Here is a 19,970-nt window from a genome sequence, read left to right as displayed (position 1 = left end):
ACCCGATGCAACCGATCGCGCCATGAATCCCCCGGCCGCCCCCAAGACACCGCCTCTATTAACTTCCAGGCATTTGATTTGGATTTTGGAATAGCTGATAACGCTAAACCGCGTATAAACGCGCACTGCAAGTGGCGTTTTTACTTCTATTTCAGTACCACCATGGATTTCTGGCAAGCAGTGTGTGTTGTGGCTTTGCCTTTAACTGCGCTTGCCCAGTCGACACTGAATCGAAAAACTAACGCGGGTAACCACTGCGACACCATACTATTACAATGGGACACTAAAAAATCGCCCGTTTTTCAACCGTTATCTAAATGTAGCGAATTACGTTTTTAAAATCATTAAAAAATCGCTAATGCGTGCACTTGCGTAGAATGCTATATTATGTTACATTTTTCAGCAACTTTAAAACGGTTGCGTTTAATTGCAGTGCCTGCCAAGCCTAAAGCCGAAAAGCACCTAAAGCACTACAATTACTTTGCGAAAGTCGGAAAGACCGAACTCTGCTGAACCAACCCGTCTCCCCCTAAAGATGCTTAATACCCGAAACGGGCTGTCACTGTAGTTCCAATTACCAGAGACCGATGTGGAAACGGTCTCTTGAAAATAAAAACCAATGAGGGGGAGGGGGAGTGACTAGAGAATTTCTGAGAAAAATTGTACCGGTTCATCAAAAAATTACAAATAATTTGTCGATTGCAAATTTTTATAATTTAAAAAAAAATGTAGGTATATTTAAATATTCCACCAGGAATTGGTTTAAAAAATAATATATGTATCGGCTCCAGTGAAAGCAACGGAGCCGTGTAATCGGGAAAATAATATCGACCATCTCTACTCCCCCCGCCCTTGCGCTTCTCCACAAAGACAAATAATGTAATCATGGAATAAATAGCAAGAAAGTAGGCGTGTTTCGTGATCCCAAAGTCTGATGATTTTCCGCTTAGATTTCAAAAACAGATTTGTTTCATCAGTAGATTTTCAACCATCTCGTCGCTAGTTGTAGTCCGCCTTTTTTTAAAATGCCATATTGTCCAATGAGTTCGTGCAAAACTGATGCAGATATTTTAACTTGGAGAAAGGCGAAATCCCATAAATTCGGTAAGTTGAAGATATATTGTATTTTATATCTAAATTAAATTTCCTACGTAAATATATATTATCCTCTTCATGGTATCACGGAACGCGCGACGTGCGAAGGCAATTAGCGATGGGCACAGTCGATCAATGATCATTTTAACAATCGAGATTTTTTTATTGCTTTCGATTCGTTGTCAAAGACAAATTGATTTTCTCGGGTCTCGGTTGAACAATTGATTTTTTCGTATTTTATGTCAAAATTCATTCGAAAACACAATCACAGACAAAAACAAAATCAGAATTTATCGGAAAATGCAATCGAGACGATCGTTTTGAAACGTCAGAATTCATTCAAAAACGAAAATCGAAAACGGCAATCGTTTTGAAACGTCAGATTGCATACAAACATGTAATTGAGACAATCTTTTTGAAACGTCAGAATTCGTTCTAAAACGCAAATCGAGACTCGTTTCTCAACTCTGGAGATTTGGAGATATATATCGGTAAGAAATAATTATAAGCAATAATTAGTCATCCGAAATACTAATACAAATTGAAAACATCTCCCGAGTAAAAATAAATGCCGCCAACGGGAATTGAACCCGTGCCTTCTGATGTCCGGTCAGGTGCTCTGTATCCACTGAGCTATGTCGGCTTATTTCCAACCCGCCAAATGATTCAATATGTACCAGTACGTCAATCAACAATTACTGCATAAATAATAAGCAAAATATAATGTACTCGGTTTTGGTTTTGTGTCCACATTTGTATGTGCGTGGGGAATGAAATATTTTCTCATTGTTCATTGAAGTTTGGTTATTTCTCCTATAAAGAAAGAATTCACGGATTGATATTAATGAGTATTCTCAATTAATTTTAATCCACCCCGAGTCAAAAAATTCTGCCTCTGACCGAAGCTATTCAATTAGCTGCTGCTCCCGCTGAACTCCGAACGAGTCATTCCATTTATCGTTTGATTATTTTGATGTTTCTATTAGAATGTTTCGATTATAAAATGTTTCGATTATGCTCATCACTAGACGTTTACTAACTTAACCATAGATTAAAGAAGAACGCGAGATATGCGATGTGGGCGTGTTTCACGATCCAAAAGTCTGACCAATCTTTTCTTAAAATTCGTTACATCAGTAGATTTCCAGCCGTCGTAAGTTGTTGTTCACTTATTTATTAAAAATGCCGTATTGTGCAGTGAGTTCATGCAAACATAATAGCAGATATGTGAACTTGAAAAAGGGCGGAATCTCATTTCATCGGTAAGTCAAAGTTGTATTGTGTATTTAACCGCTAAATAATACTACACGAAAAGCACCGCATCTTGACAGCTCGATGGAACGGTGAATAGTGATGGGGCCGTTATTTTAATCGATATTTGTGTGGTTGCAGTTAACATTGTTGACTTGTTGTTCAAATAATGTTTTGTGAAATTAATAGACCCCGTGGTCCACAATATAATTAGTGTAGTGCGTAATTAAAAACGTATTTTATAAAATACTATAATCATCGTAATACATACTTATCTCTATTTTTCTCTGCTGTAAAAATATAAAACAAGTAACTACTTTATTATGGTGGGAATATTTTTATAATTATTAATTTTCTATTTTAGCTTTCCAAAGCATGCAGACACAAAAGAAAAATGGATCGAAGCGACTGGGAGAAAAAACTGGTCTCCTTCAGTTCATACCGTAATATGCTCAATCCACTTCGAAGATAATTGTTTTTACCAAATAAAAAAGCTGCGGAAACTTTATCCTTGCGTTATTCCTACTCAAAAACTACGTTTAGTCTATGCTCCGGTAAGTAAGTGAATTTAATAAATTGGATAAAAAATCATTTTGCTCATCGATAAACTTCAGTAACGTATTATTGTTTTCATTGGCTATACACATAATATGGATGGGTTGCTTCGTAGAATTTGAACATTTTTGGATTCTGTGAAAGTCCTATTCAAGTTCTGTTATTATAGGCTAGTTGCGTGACAGAACTGAAAAAATAACAGAACTGTAAAAAGTATTTTACAGAACTTAAAAATTAACTTTGAAATTTGAAGAGTTCTTCAAATTCTCTGAAACAACCCAATCAAGTTACCATTGAAATTATTAGGATTTAAGGTTTTTTTTAAATCCATTTGTTTCATTAAACACATTAAAGTATCTATTATTTTCTCGGCCAATAAAGTAGAATTAAACTTAATGTTGATTTAATTCTTTCTAAGGAAGATATAATATTTCGAGAGTGATAAGCATCTGGCTAGTCGGACATTTCTAAATCAGGCAAATTTAAAGTTAAGTATAAACACACTGTTCCTTATAATCGTTTAATATACGTCATACGTACTACTGTTATATTTGATAATTTCAACATCACACCTCCCGAGTGCCTACAAAAAATCGATATATTGAACAAAGTTAACCAAACTAAATAATTAAAATAACCCAAACTACACATTAAAAACGTATTTTATGCATGTTTTCTTAAACCCCCGACTTAAATAGTTGTCTCAATTAGATATTTAAGTTAAAATCAAGTATTTGTTTTTTAACATACCCTTTGCATGCAGCGGAATTCGACAACTTTACCGAAAATTTAAGTGTTTCATTAGATAGAATGAGACAAAAACAACCATCGACCGTACGAAGCCCGTTTATAATAATTATACATTGATGTATATAATTAGATTAGACAGGAAGTGAAAAAAATGGTTCCACGTTGTTGGAGGTCGGCCCTCCAACACTTTATTCCACTACTTTAGTTGTTCAGCGACCATCGACCGCGATTGACGTGTTACGTTTAATATACCAAAATGCCTCTGTATTGTACTCTACGTTACTGCAAAAATAACGCCAGAAACGTTGCTAAAGTCGACGGATTAACTTTCCACAGGTGAGTGCTTTTATTTTATTGAAAGTTATTGCTTGAATATGTTTTTTTTCATGGCCGCCATTACAACGCCTTGGCCAGTGTTGAAGACATGTGACAATTGATCGAATAACGGGCTAATGGTCTAACGGCTTATGGTCTGACGGCCGAGTCTTACTACATTATTTTATATTGTTTGGTTTTACGCCCAGCTGGGCATTTACATACGTTATATGAACAGAATATATCTAATGGTAGACAAGGTAGATTCGTTTAGTACTGGACAAACCAGACCGAAACGATAGCTATGTCAGGGTTGGCACTGCTCTAATATTTTTTTATTGTTAAATTATAATGTTTTCCTGCAATGTCATTTATTTGTTTTGATTTTTCTTTTACCTTAGCCAGATATGTAAAACAAGGACAATCAGTGCTCTTTTTTAAATACATCTACTTGAATTTCACTTTTGTTTTCGATAATGAATTAATGTAAATCTTGGAAGCGGAAATTAATCCACTTCCCGATGTTCGATTGAGCCGTAACTCGGCTGATAGACTCTTTGTCGATGAGAACGCATTGTATTAATATGTTTGTGGCAATCACGTGCACACACACGGAGTTAGACGCGTTTTTCTAAAATCGGATGATTTCACAGCAGTTAATATAAGAAATAAATATCGATTCTACCCGATCAGCGTTTGGCGAGGTTGGTAGAGTTGACGACTCCAGTTCCTGGGTAGGAATGTTTAATCCTGCGTTAAACAATTTTTTTTAATGTTTTAAGACATTTAAAAATAGATGTATAATAGTAAAAAAATCGTTTTAACGGGTTGATTTTTATGTTATGACGTATTGCAGGAATTTAATTTATTTAAGGTAAAATGTATGTTTTCTCTTGATAATATACCTTAATATTAAAATGTATTTAGGTTCCCGCGTCAAACCCATGCCAAGGTGGATGAATGGATTAAATTCGTCCGGAGAGAACGCAATGAAGATGCTTGGATTCCGTTTGCGTACTCTCGAATTTGCTCCGACCACTTTTCTCCATCGGACAAATATACCACCAAAACTGGGAGGTTTTACCTAAAAAACACAGCTGTACCATGTGTCAAGGTAGGTTTCTACGACTTTATTAGCTTATTTTTCGTTATTAAAATAGGGAGCAAGGTTTTCCTTGACATTTAGTATTACCATAAAACGATAACTTTGTTTATATCGTACGGAAGTACGGTATATTAATTTATTGATAATGTAAAACTTACCCTTTAGGTATTACGTTTTTCGTGAATAAATCTATATGTTTTTGCTTTTTTGTAAATATTTACACGTGTAAGCTAGTTTATGTAACTATTGCTTTCCCTGAAATAAAACGGAATATCGGTTCACAGATTAATAATGGCGATTCACTTTTAATACACATTTAATAATGTATTGTTTTGTACTGCTTTCAAACAAACGAAGTTTAGAATTCCGAAAGTCAGTTCAAGAAAGTAATACTGGGTGTAAGCGGATTCCCTACAGAGCTTCGGACCATCCCTTACACTTCAGTGACGCAAATAAATTAATCACAAACAAACATTTATTGCAAATAAATTGAATTATGAATAAAATTGTATTTTAATTACCCTTGGTTGTGCCAACCCTGTCCTAGGATCCATGATTTTAGTAACCATCCGGCTTGCCCACCGTTTTAAGAAAATATGTGGAAAGGGATTGAACAGTAACAGTGAGCCAGACAAGTTATTCCTCGGACGGTCGGATGGCCGAGCCTTGTGACGCGGTGGCTTCATTTAGTACGTGTGTGACTTCTCGCGTTCTCCAACCTCGCTTGCCAGCAGTGCAGGGATTCACAGTCCATGGCCTGCGAGCGCATTTCACATTGTCAATATGTGATATGTATAAATAATTAATAACGAAAATTTGAAATTTTTACGTGACGTTTTGACGTGATGATATTGTAAATCGCATTTTTTTCAAATGATTCTGGCTTTCACCATTCAAGGGTGTTCTAAGTCATAATTTCAAATTGTGGAGAGGGGAGGGTATTTGTGTATGTATTTTATTTAAATGGGCAATTTTCACAATTGAACGGATGGGAGGCAAATTTAGGTAAGGCTTTATAGAAGAGAGGATATTTGTTTAGAGATGGACAATTGTATGTAAATCACTTGAATTTTTGACAACAGTTGAATACATAGATGTACTCTTCTCAGAAGTTTCAAAATAGTTTCGGTAAAGTATTCAAAAGTTTTTTCTTTTAAATGGAACTAGATCGGTTTTTAACCCAATTAGAACCAGGCAATTATGTAAAAAGTTGCAATGCAAAAAGAAAATTATTCGTTCTTAGTTGATAGTGCATTAAAATGTGTAAGTTTACGTTTTGTCAACTCGCCAACGTCGCAAATGAAATTGAAAGTTTTGCTTTAAGTTCTTATATCATATTGCGACAACTTTAATATGCATTTAATAATGTTGAACAATAATATTTATAAAATAAGTTTTCGTATGGGGCCCTCTTCAAAAGTTTGTGTACCCCCACTATTATTATAGTGTGCTACAATCGTAGTTTCATCTCATCTGCGCTCTCCCATGGTGCACGGAACTGCCGTGGCGCTGCGTTCGCTTCGTCTTCGTACGGCAAATGACGGAAACTGCCGAATACGATCCTAGGGCACTCTTCCTCAAGGTTGCCAGTTCACGGGGATTTCCCCAAATTGCCGGGAGTTTCCAAGATTTTTTCAAGAATAGGGAATTTTTGTGTGGAAAATGCAGGATTCTGGGCATTTTTTTGATTATCCAACCATATTGAAAAATAATATTTTCAATAATTGTGTGAACGTACTGTATTTCGTTTTCTTTCACAGCAAATTAAAAATGTCTATTTTTAAGTCCTGAATTAAAGAAAATCCGAAAATGACTAAATAATAAAAAATAATTGCTTATTTCAATACATGTTTTTTTTTTCATTTTGGAGGTAAAGCAACTTGTAGGGTTTTTGTGAGGAATTTGAGCATCTATTGCGGGTATTTTAGATCATACGCATTGACAACCCTGCTCTTCCTACCTACTTCGTGTTCGAGTGGAATATTCATCCACGAGCAGTGTTGCCAACTTAGCTCTAAACCATATACCTTGTGGGCGTGTTTCGTGATCCAATTATAGGTCCAAACAGGGCCTATAATTCATATATGGAAATTCGGCCTCTCAGTTCTCAGTAAAAAATCAACGTTTGCTTTGTCGTGTAGTCAACGTATTTTTTTGAAAATGCCGCGTTGTTCAGTGACTTTTTGTAAAAATCGTAGCACGCACGTGAACTTGAAAAAAGGCGGAATCTCATATCATCGGTAAGTTGAAGGCATATTATTGTGTATTTCAGAGCTAAATTAGACATAACGTGCAAATAATATGTTCGTAGTGCCAAACACGAAACACTGGACAAAAACAAATTGAAAGGTTGGCGAAAGGCCGAGTGGTGGGGGCCGTTATTTAAATCGATATATTTTTGTTGCAGTTAACATCTCACATGATTTGTTGTCGGAATACTTTTTTGGGGAGGAATGCAGATTACGCCAAACTCTGGGAATTGAATAAAAATGCACTTTCTAGATGAAAAAGTCTGTAGAAACTCATTAAAAAAAGAATTAAGGCGCGGAAGAATAAATTGAGGGAGATACAGCCGATCAAAGTTTAATAAAATTGCACTTCGCGATCTGATATTATGACCATATTCGGACAGTCCCCCGCCATATTTTGTCACTGTTGTGTTGGTAGACCTAATACTAACATCAGCTACATGCGATTGTAGCCGACTTCGTGGGGTAAATTTATAAGGCGCGTAATTTTTAATGAGTTTCTACACACTTTTCTCATCTAGAAAGTGCATTTTTATTCAATTCCCAGAGTTTGGCGTAATCTGCATTTCACCCCTTTTTTGTAACAAAATGAACCCCGTGATCCCGAAAAGTATTTTATTAAACATCCATAAGTAGTTTTTTTTTAAATTAAAGTGTATATCTTGCGCACTAGGAGCATACCGGTGTGTATTTTTAAAATTTATTTTACATTCACCTACTTATCTGATGCATCTTTATTTTTCTCGGCCGTCACAACAAGTTGTTCCTTAATGATAAAAATATTGGTGGGAATAATTTTTTTGTTTCTATTTTAGCTTTCCAAAAAATGCAGACACGAAAGAAAAATGGATCGAAGCGATTGGGAGAAATAACTGGTTTCCTACAGTTAATAATACAATATGCTCAATTCACTTTGAAGATAATTGTTTTCAACACGATAAAAAGCGGCGGAAACTTTTTCATCGCGCTATTCCTACTCAGAAACTACGTTTAGTTTATGCTTCGGTAAGTACTCGTAAATGAAGAGGGGTTATTTTTTAATAGAATTAAACCCATTCATTATCTGTAATTTTGGTATTCCAATAAAATTACATCCGTACAAAATCGTAAAAAATATTCTCTAAAATTAATAATGTATACTTTTGTCTTTGCTTCATTTAGTTACAGTTCATATTCTGCAAATTTTGTTTTTATCATTTCATGTTGTATGGCTTCAAAAAATTATGATAACATCTTCCTTAGACAAATGTTTTTAATTTTGTTTTTAGTTTTAGAATTTGGGCCATTGTAGGTTTTTGTTATTTTTGTTATTAAGTGTTATTTATTCTAAGCCATACGCACTTTTATTTTTTGGTGACTATCTAAATAGCTCATCAAATTAACAATTCAACACACCTTTAAAAAGTGAAATAAAGTCATGAAAAGTTATGAAACTAAAACTAGATTAAATGGGTCGCGCAACTTAGGTTTATGTTAGTTTTTTCATCGCTTTTAGACTTTTTATCATTTTTTAAATGTGTTGAATTGTCATTGTGTTGAGTTATCATGGAACCGTTATGTTTCCATAATTTAATCCTACGTAATAAATATAGAAATAAAAAAGTGTCAAAGTATGTTACTTTAAAAATTTTTGTAGATTTATTTATTATTTGTTTTTTATTATCTCCATAACAGCACCACATATCAGTTCCAAAACTATCTTATATTTGCTGGAACCAACCATATACATTCACAAAATTTCATTGAAATCAGTTGGCGCTTTCGGAGATACACGTTATTTTTATATATTAAGATAACATCATGTTATTGAAAATGAGTTCGTTATAATATATTCAACCAGTTTCGACATAGGTAGGAATCCACTTGGCTGAACATAAGATATCGAAAGAAATTTGCGAATAAAATGCGGTATTTTCATTGGCTCTCGGGGCTGGAATCAAAAGGTATCAAGTCCAGAGCTGCTTTGGATTCCTTTGAAAATGAGATGGAAAGCACTTCTTGTTATATTCTTAACTCTATACCTTTTATTCCAAGCCATTTACTCACCTCCAAGCTCTATATCATAAATAAACCACTCTCCTCTAAATTGAGGTAATCGATTAAAAAAATGCTTCATTTTCCCCTTGTCACATTTTTAAAGTTGCTTTTAGTTGGCGACACTGATTGTATATTTCTATCTATTCGTGCGATGTTCACGCCGTTTGAACTGTCATTTTGGAGTGGTATATTTATGTTTTGGGTCTTGTTTTTTGAAATATTTTTGCAATGATATATATGATTTGAAGAGCCGATCCGCCATCTTGTAAAGGTCAGCCAGCGTCATTTGCCTGCTTGTGTACAGTGGAGAATTGATTGCAAGTTTAATTAAATATTTTGGATTGTTTGAACCATGGTTGTGGCGTGTGCAGCACGGGGTTGCACCAACAGACGCGACAAGAAGAGAAAACTGTCATTTCACAGGTAAGTTTTTGGTAATAATAGCTGATAAGTGTTCATTCACCCTGTTTCACTTCATGGCTCTCATAGCCTACTTATTCACTAGGACCCCTAACCCTTAATTTATTGCAATGATTAAGGGTTTTACACCTAACCCTAGGCCCAATAATATGTAAGGAATTGTTATTGTACTGATATATAGAAACCTAACCTAGGACCTAGACCTAATATGTGCCATGTCTTTTCAGATTTCCTCTACAAAACAAATCGCTGACACGTCAGTGGATCGTTGCCATCAAGAGAGAGTGTTTTGTACCATCAAAGAGCAGTGTGTTATGTGGGGATCATTTCGAAGCTAGTTGCTTCTATCCGTCTATAACGGGATACACACAATTGAGGGAAGATGTTGTACCATCAATTTTCAGTTTCCCGGACCATCTTCAGAAGGTTAGTGTCTATAGGCCTAGTCTCTTAGAATTGTAAATTCCTAAGACCCCACCTAGTCTAGACCTATAGCTTTGCATACCCTGTATCATAGACTCACACACCTACTGCATGCAACAAACTTAAACATATAAAATAGATGTAACGTAAGATCCCACTCCCTCGGCATGTAGCGTAGGTGTCGCGGGAGCTCCTAACTTGGGTACTTATCAAGAAGGTGAGACTTTTCACTTTCACTTTTCTTACATATAATTTATACCTTTACATTGGTGGTTGTGAGAAGCATGATAGGAGGGTTTTGTGTAGGATCTAGGTAAGGCCTGACTTTGCCAAATTTTAATTCCAACTTATTTTATAGAAAGTGGTAAAACCTCGTCGTTTACGCAAACCCCTTCAACCCCTCGAGTGCCCTTCTTCTGGCTCTTCGATGCAAAAGGAAGTGCCAGTGGCTGCTCCAGTGCTAGAAGCACAATTACTATGAAAGCATCCCAAAGAAAAAGCGGAAGATTGTGAGCATCTGGAAGCACAAAACGCAGAGTTGCGGAGGAAATTTAATGCAACGTTGAGCCGAGAACGCCGGCGCAACGGCACAATTTCTCGATTGCAAGATGTCATTGCCGATTTGAAAAAGAAATCCTTGGTGGAAGGCCAATGTCAAGATATTCTAGATAAATATTTCAGTGGCGTGCCACTAACACTGAACAAAATGCTTATAAAAAGTGGTGTTAAAAATCCTAAGCGAATTGGGTATCCAGCTATGATTAAGAAATTTGCTTTAACGCTGCATTTTTACTGTATCAGTACTTGCGTCAAACATTTTGCTTGCCAGCCGAGTCGACTCTGAGAAACTGGAGCCTCAGTATGGAAGTAAAACCGGGTATGTGTACTAATTACCAAATTGCTCCAACAATTTTATATTCAATTTTATTTATATTCAATGCACTAATTGTTTTTAATTTGTTCCGTAGGGTTCTTAGACAGCTCTCTGAGGACATTAAAGGAAATAAATGATAGTGCTAAAGGCACCGAACACTTCTGCTCACTCATGCTCGATGAGATGGCTATCAGAAAAAAACACACACTGGGATGGCAAAGAGTACCATGGATTTGTTGACCTTGGCCAGGGGTACAGAGATCAGAACTCCTTACCGATTGCCAAAAATGCACTGTTTTTCATGGCCACAAGCCATTACCTTGATTTATTTACGTTACCAGTCTTAAACCTGTAACTATATGACTATGACTAGGCCTATAGCCTATAGACTATGACTATGTCTTATGTGACTATATACGTTATTGCAGCATATTGTCTTATCCCATTGTAAACTTTCTAAGTACAACGTAAAAGCAGTAATCATTCAAAACAGTGTTTGTTATGCTTAGTTGTGTTGCTTTGAAAATTGAGTGTACATATTCTAGTTTCTAATAAAAACCCTATCCTGTTAGAATATAATACGTCATTTTTTCTCTTTTCCCAATTCCCAATCAAACTTTTGTCAAATCCAGTCCTTTTTCTTTCACAATAACTTATTTTAATGTATTTGGCAAAGGTTGAGTCCTAAAATGATTGGTTAAAGAAAGACAAATTGATAAAAACCATTAAATTGTTTTGTGATGAGATACTGGCAGCCAGTTATTTTCTCGGAAGATAAAACATTTGGAAGATGTAGATTATTAACAAATATTTCATTATGGTTTAAAGTTTACTAATATTGAAATACCTTTATTAGGGCATGTTGGTGCGGTATGTGTTAAAACCATAATTAGAAAATCCTTTTGCTACCTTTATTAGGGCATGTTGGTGCGGTATGTGTTAAAACCATAATTAGAAAAGCCTTTTATCACACATTCCGTGAGTCGGTTAATAATCCATTTATTTATTTACTAATCATTTACTCAATATTTAATTAGAAATATAGTATACATTTCATAAAAAGATAAATAATATGTTCTTATTCCCGCCGTGATCTGACTCTTACAAGATGGCTTCTAATTCCTACAGCCAGGTTGGCTATCTAGCCCACTAAGGGTGTTATATATCATTGAATTTTTGTTTATTTATAAATGTAAATGCATTGTTGTCATTAACTAAATCATTATGGCGATATTATGTTCAGTGATTGGGTGTCAGAATAAAAGCAATAAAAATATAACTTTTCACAGATATCTTCTCAATTATTCACATTTAACTGCATGTTTGGGAGTTTGTAGTTTTCAAAGATTTAATAACACAAAAATATATCCCTTTTCCATAATTATTTACATATACTAAATGCGGTTAGTATATTAGTGAAATTCTGACATGATACATAATGTAATTGTTTTTTAATGATGTATGTGTCCATTGGCTAAAACAGTATGTTATACAACAGACAATATTAGATATATTGTAATAATTATTCTTGTCTCTTTCCATCTACCTACACTATCGGGAATGTTTTTGTTTTGGAAAGAGAAATGCATGTTAGTTCCTAAATTTTGTTTGTTTTTCTTGTATTTTTGAGGTTTTGCCAAACCTGTATTTTTAATACGATTTATTTTTATATATTCCCAAAAGATGAAAATAGGTGTTAAGTATGGATCAAAGCATTATTACATCTGGGGGATTGGAAACACAAGAATCACCACGCTTTCCGTTCAGTTCATTTTTTAAATGAACATTTCAACCGAACTTCAAACTTCTTTGTGCACTTGCTACAGACAAAATGAGCATTCGCAAACAATTATAAAGAGTTGACCAGGTTGAAATGGAGTATGTAAATTTTGGTGCAAATTTAAAAGGACGCAAAATATCCCTTGCTTGTGAAATACTTGCATTTTTAATAGTGGTTATTTTTCCATTGATGGCTTTGGAGAATAGAAGAATAAATTGATTAGTCAATTTCTTTCGACAGATATGATTAATGATTTTGTCAAACTTATGCTAAAAAATATAAGTTATTCGACTGTCACCGTTTATTTATATCTTTTCTCTGCACAGTGTTAACAGCTTCTGTGCCAAGAGCGAGTTAACTCGCATTCTTGGCCTGCTGTGCACAGCTACACTTCTACCTACTGGCATTTAAAAGGTTAAAGAAAAAAGCCAATTTTTCCCAATTGTAGTTCTGTATTTTTTAGTGTTGAAAGGTGGAATTTATCTAAAAAAGTAGTGCAATTTTAGATATATGATTTAGTAGGTAGTATTTAAAACTTGAATAAAGATATGTTTTTGTTATTGTGTTGTTTAATTTTAACCTCACCATTCCATGCAAATAAATTAAAAAAACTAAAAATATTACAGTTTACAGGACTGTTAAAGAATGTTACAGTCGAATGCTTAGCTAATTGAGGAACAATAACAATTAGTTTTTTTTTTGGTTAACTAATGTTTAAGACAAGATTTTTTTATGCATAGCACAAAGGGTAACAATTATTTTATAAGCAATAATTATTAGCCTGAAACACTCATCCACATTGAAAAATCTCCTGATAAGAGATACATGACGCCAACGGGACTTGAACTCGTGTCCTTTCAATTTCCGGTCGACAGCTCTGACCACTGAGCTATGGCGGCTTATCTCTTATCCGCGAAATAATTCCATATATAGGTACTAGTGTTTCATTCAACAATTACTGCTTGTTACATTTTTTTTTTCACCTGAAACAACCAACTTTATTTTATATGGGAAAGGCATTGTAAGTGCTAACTCTCTCACTAGATGGCGTCGAGACAAATTGTCTACATTTTTTGGCGAAGATACTAGAACTTGTCAAATATTAATTATTATTTTTTTTGGTAAACTAATGTTTAAGACAAGATTTTTTATGCATAGCACAACGGGTAACAATTATTTCATAAGCAATAATTATTAGCCTGAAACACTCATCCACATTGAAAAATCTCCTGATAAAAGATACATGACGCCAACGGGACATGAACCCGTGTCCTTTCGATTTCCGGTATTTTCCGGAATTATTTTGCAGATAAGAGATAAGCTGCCATAGCTCAGTGGTCAGAGCTGTCGACCGGAAATCGAAGGGACACGGGTTCAAGTCCCGTTGGCGTCATGTATCTTTTATCAGGAGATTTTTCAATGTGGATGAGTGTTTCAGGCTAATAATTATTGCTTATAAAATAATTGTTAACAATAATAATGAATCCTCAGTTTTTATGAGAATTTAGTTTTCCAGAGTTTTAACCTTTAGTTGCTTACGTGGGTGCCTGAGAGACACCGCTCTTGTGTCGTGCGCTCTTCACATCGCACTACCCTTTTCAGTATCTTTCCATGTTCGCCTGTATATTGAGTCAGTGTACATTGCTTCCCCACAGCGGTAACAGTGTGTCCTGTGCAAACCGTCCGGTTTCTCAAGACACGCAGGGCAGACCCCTAGTAAAAACCTCAAGGGTGCAGTGTTAGGTGTTGTGTTGTTATCAGCCCCTTGTTGCCTTGGCAAGTCGGCCACCGGATCTCACTGCTCTAACTGCACAGGAGCGGCCCTGCAGAGACTTGATGTCTGTACGAAGGATATTATTATTTCCTTATTTGACGTCCATCTGCACCTCAAAATAAGAAAAATTTTGGCTAAACAAAAAAAATTGTGCTATTTGTCCTTCCCGGGTGAAGAGACGTACACCGTTTAAAATGTTTAAATATAAGTTTGTTTTGAGTGCCAAAAATCTATTTGCCTAGGTTACTCTAAGAAAATTTGTATCGATTGTTCCATCGAATAAGTTTTACAATGTTGATGTCTCTGGAGAATAACTCTGTTCTCATAAGGGCAGTTGGTTCTAAATATTTAGATATGAGACACGAGAGACCAGTGGCGGTTCTTCCCTTAGGTCAATTGGTGTTTTACCCCCCAAAATTATGAGACAACAATAATAATAACTGATGTGCATCAAAACAAATGTTTTATTCTTAATTTATTTGAAATGTACCGCGAAATAGCTGGCAAGTGACGAGCAGTGACATCTGTTGTCTCTAATAAAAGTCCACACAATTCGCTGGGTCAATTTAAAGAATGTCTCCTTTGGCATCTTCTGTCCCTATGAATACCATAATGAATGCCATAGAATAAACGAGATGGCACTATGTCTTTCGTCTTAAGAAAGCTTAGGGACGCTTAGGTCATGGCCGTGAGGGAGACAGCACGATGAATATGATATGTTTTAAAGAGATGGTGACATAAACATATGTCGGTTTTTCATTTTACACCCTTGTGTGTGTGGAACATTGGTTGTTTTTCAATTGTTTCGCATCCAATATATTTGGACACTGCGGACGGGTGTTTCAAACTCTTATTTTATTTACTTTAATGTTGTGCACAATTACATTAAGGCGTAATCTCTTAAAAATAATTTGCCTTAAGTGCATCGATTGTGTAGTTATTTCCAATTTACTATATTAACATAATATGTATTTAGAGTCGCGGACTTACAAATTGATATAGATAATAATGTATGGGCATTTTTCACAATATCAAACAAAGATTAATCACACTTTTTTTTTCAAATGACCCACCAAGCCTGGATCGCTAGAGCCGCCTCTGCGAGAGACTGTTGCAGGTCTTTCATGTGCAATAATAAGCTCTTCGAAATGTGTTCTTCTGTATGTATGTGTATTCGAGAAACCACCGTTTTTTCCGGTAATCCATCTATAGGGCCGGATTCGGTAGTTTCCGGTCGTTCGCCGTTAGAGTGTTAGAGGTTAAAAAGTAGAACCAATTTTTTCACTTTGTGTCTCATCTAAAAATAATACATCAATGGGTAATGCTGGCGTGTCATCTTGGGGTCGGGAAGGAAATAGTATTAAAAAGAACACAAATGAAATGATCCAAAAGTCTAGCAAATCAGACCTTCAATTTCCAATACAAAACTGTGTTTCATCATCATTATGAAATTCAAACGAAATGACGATGTCAGGCGAGAGATAGAGCGCATGCTAAATGGTCTAAAAACAAATGGTATTAAGTCAGTGGTGACATTGGATTCCATTCATATCTACATGGAGAGCATTACTAAGTGTGTGTGTTTTCTATTCAGTGATTATTCATGTGAAACTGCGTTCACAAAAGCCACCATCATTGTTCATCCACGCTACTGTAAAGCTCATCTACGCACATTTCCGCCTTTGTTTCTACTTACACACCAAACGCATAACTATCATTGCATAAAAACTTTGATAGAGCTATACAATTAGAGAAGTCATTATATATATACATTATAAATCGCCGAAACACTCGCTACTATTGAGAAATGGTGTGCGAGGAACGTATTCGGTAGTTTCCAGTTGTCTGACGATAGAGCGTTGGAGGACAATTGGAGGTCAAAAAGTGAAACCAATTTTTTTCGCTTCGTATCTCATCTAAACATACTTCAATGGTTATAATAGGGCGCGTGCTCAGTAACAGTCAGCATGCTTGGCAACTGTCATAGCTCAGTAACAGTTGACATGCTTTCATATAACATTTTCCTTTGTTCCTATTATCTGTATCTTTATTAGCATATTAGATTTAACATTTGATTAATAATGTTGTTTTTTTTGTTTTCAGTCTAGTCACCCGCCGTACACCGCGAATGCGACTCCTCCAACAGAAAAGGGTCTCTTCGTGGAAGTTGTTAGCATAGATAAGCCTCCTACACCTAAATTTCAACAACCAACCTGGGTAAATACTTCTTCACTTACTTTTTATAGAGTACCTCTCTTTAGAGGTGGCGGGTTTAAAATCCGACAAATAAATTTAATTTACAATATAAACACGTTTATTTGTTTGAAAACAATGTACTTTAATAATTATTGCTCCACTGGTTTCGGAAGGGATCTTCCTTCATCAGGAGATAACCCCATGGACAAATAGGTTATATTCTTCACAGTAGTCTTTGGGAGATAATAATATATATCCCAGCCTGATACGGTCTCATATAAGTTGTGCTATCTCATTTCGTATTGCGGTGAGAAATATGATTTAAACGGTGTTAAAAAGAGAGAACACCGCGCTTTCAGTTTGCATTAAAAAAATTACCGTAAACGCTCCCGAAAAATTAAAAATTATTCTATTAAACAACATTAGAAAAATATTTGTCAAGCTTTGTGAAATTTAAAAAAAAAGGTTTTATATTAGCGAGAAAAACTGAAGTGACAATAGCTTTTATGATGCCTTTCTCTAATTGAATATGTTATTTTATTTTGGGTTAAGTAGTAATTACAGTTTACACAGTAAAACACATAGGTAAGCAACTCTAAAAACTTTATCTTTGATCGTGTTTGTAATATTTTCAATATTTTTAATTGCATATGTTTCTTTGTAATACTAAAATCTGTAGAGTTTTTCATCTGCTTTCAAGTAGAGTATTTTATTTAGAAACACGTTAAGAAAAAAAGGGAAATAGGTAATTAGGGGGATTATTTAAGAACAGAACAGTATTACTTCTTCTTCTTTCGTATGGTGGGGGGGGTCAGAGGGGTACATCTAGGTCTGCGAGCCATTCTAGGGCCTCAGGCGTCGCCATGTGAACCTCATCCGCCGGGGAATGAATGGAGCGGGCATTCGTTGACCACATGTTCGGTGGTCTGCACCACACCACATTCACACATCGCCAACTCTTTAAGGCCCCATCTGTGCATCATGTGGGCACAGCGGCTATGGGAGCACATTAACCTATTGATGGCGGACCAGGTTTTGCGAGGCAATGAGAACCCAGGCTGTCTCTCGGTGGGGTCCTGTATGAGATGGGCATTTCCCACGTTGACCGTTTGCCATCTAACCTTTTAAATGCCAGTAGGTAGAAGTGTAGATGTGCACAGCAGGCCGTGAATTTTTAATCAAAATAAATCATTTTTAAATCTTATTTTTATAAATTAAAAACATTACACCTTGAAAGGATATTTAAATGACTTACCAAATTTATTCAATATTCGACGTTTTTGCTTCCCTTCACTTAGATAAATATATTTAAAAAAAAAAACGGGACATATGTATGATACAGAGGCTCAAAGAAGAGCGAGTAAACTCGCTATTTTTCTATGGCTGGCCTGCTGGGCACGGCCAAGAATGCGAGTAAACTCGCTCTTGGCACAGAAGCGGTTAAGTTTCCACCTATCTTCTGGGGTGAGAGGTAATCGGAGGAGATTCTCTCCTTTTATTGCCCATTATTGAGGGGTATTTTTTTTTGCTTTTTCGCCCTCCTAGAAAAACCCTGAAGGTTGCTCAATGAGTCGTACTGTGTTGCCAACAAGGAGGCCTTTGTGCCACACCGTGTCGTAGGCCGCAGAGAGATCAATGAACGCTACCGCAGTCTTAAGCCGTTTCTGGAAACCAGATTCAATGTATACTGAAAATATCTCTAGAATCAGACTATAGGATAAGTTTATCTCGTTATTCAATACACTAGAATTATTATTCAGAAATTTTCTGATTTCAAGTGATTCTAAGCTATCTAAATTTTTACTTTTATTATTACAGTGAAGAATTCGAACCCCTTTGTCTTTATTAAAAGTATGATCTGGGGAAATGAAATGATTGGCATACTCTGACAAATATATTTTTTTATTTAAATGCGCAATTTCACATAATCATTTTTTTAAATTGTGTCTGTAGCTCCGGTTCAATGAACTTTTAAACTTTTGCTTTGAATTTAAGTGTCATGCTAGTCTCACATATTGACAAACTTCCAGGATGATTTCGGCCTACATACTTTCAACAACAAGGAATTACAGTCAATTTTTTATTTTGAATGTTCACCTCAAACTTGAATTTAAGTATTTTTTTTTTAAATTTTAAAATGTCGATTTTATATTTAAAATAATTTTTACAGTGTGCATTATTCAAAGCCCGCCAAACGATCGAAATCTGACGGGGTACGCGTGACGTCATACGTACCTCTATTTTGTCTGTTAACAGTACGGTCAATCCCACTCGGGTCAGAATGAAACAAAAAACCCAAGTTAAATATTTAGCAACATTTTCAAAAACTACGCAGCGCAACTTTGCACAAAATTTTCCACATTCTTAATGCCACGTTTAAGTATTATCAGAACCCGCCGACCAATCACAGAGCTTTTGAGTGCCTCACGTTTTTGAATCGTTTTTAAATCACAATTTATTAATTCTATGTGCATATACATATAATACGACTTATATATTCAGAATCGCAGTTTGTTGATCTATGGGAATATGTTTAAGCCATAGTATTTTTCAAGTTACAAATTCTTTATTGTGCTAGTTTCACGCAAGCGCTACACCCTCGTATAATAATAATAACAATAATATTGGACAATTTGTATAGTGCCGCTTTTGTGAGATATCACCTCAGGGGCGATTTACAGTTGATGCAGGTATTATAAAAAATATAAATATTACAAAAATAAAGTGAAGTTACGTTGAGTAAAATGAAGAACAGGAACAGGTGAGACTCTGCAGCAAGAATCCTAGATGGTGAAGAAACTGGACCAGCTGCTGGTATGTGACTTGACCTGTTACACTGGTTCCTTAATATTTCATCAAAATGAAAATTCAAAACACCTTTAAAAAGTAATATAGAGTCATTAAATAGGTTACATATGACCGGTCGGTGGCCGAGTTGACATCGCGTTTGGGTCCCACCCAGTCGTAGTGTGTTCAATTCCTCGGCTGGCTAAGTCCTCCATCACAACACAAGCAACATTTTCAGCTTACTGGGGTGGTAGTAGGAGATTTTAAATATTGTCAGGTTATTCGTAACCCGGGAATGTTTGTCATTCTTTTTAAAGAAATAAACTATTAAACCTAGTTTTTGTTACATCACTTTTCAT

The 19,970-nt window shown here is 35.5% G+C and overlaps 1 protein-coding gene and 1 long non-coding RNA gene across 14 annotated transcripts in view; both read left to right on the top strand.

Annotated features, from left to right (window-relative positions):
- The window catches only part of LOC149413403 (uncharacterized), an 86,962-nt gene that overhangs the window by 35,494 nt on the left and 31,498 nt on the right, over positions 1–19,970 (top strand). For 7 of the 13 annotated variants that reach the window (XM_089645242.1, XM_089645240.1, XM_089645241.1 and 4 more), the window contains one exon: positions 16,732–16,845. The exons of 2 other annotated variants lie outside the window; for them this stretch is intronic. In XM_089645242.1, the coding sequence (XP_089501368.1) occupies positions 16,732–16,845 (114 nt within the window). Of the gene's footprint in view, positions 1–2,212; positions 2,358–2,710; positions 2,901–3,292; positions 3,988–4,893; positions 5,081–7,101; positions 7,312–8,135; positions 8,326–8,975; positions 9,781–10,004; positions 10,204–16,731; positions 16,846–19,970 lie in introns of those variants that run through there. 4 more of the 13 variants (XM_089645250.1, XM_089645251.1, XM_089645249.1 and 1 more) reach the window with 4 other exon arrangements.
- Positions 10,254–13,376, top strand: LOC149413404 (uncharacterized). The gene is made up of 3 exons (XR_016304275.1): positions 10,254–11,077; positions 11,169–13,181; positions 13,269–13,376. It is a non-coding gene; the product is annotated as an uncharacterized LOC149413404 (long non-coding RNA).

The sequence above is a fragment of the Hesperophylax consimilis genome, chromosome 22 (genome assembly GCF_061612785.1).
Source record: "Hesperophylax consimilis isolate HC1 chromosome 22, BYU_Hcon_1.0, whole genome shotgun sequence".
Lineage (NCBI taxonomy): Eukaryota > Metazoa > Arthropoda > Insecta > Trichoptera > Limnephilidae > Hesperophylax > Hesperophylax consimilis.
Note: the sequence above shows the minus strand (reverse complement) of the source record. Positions and strands in the feature narration are given on the sequence as shown.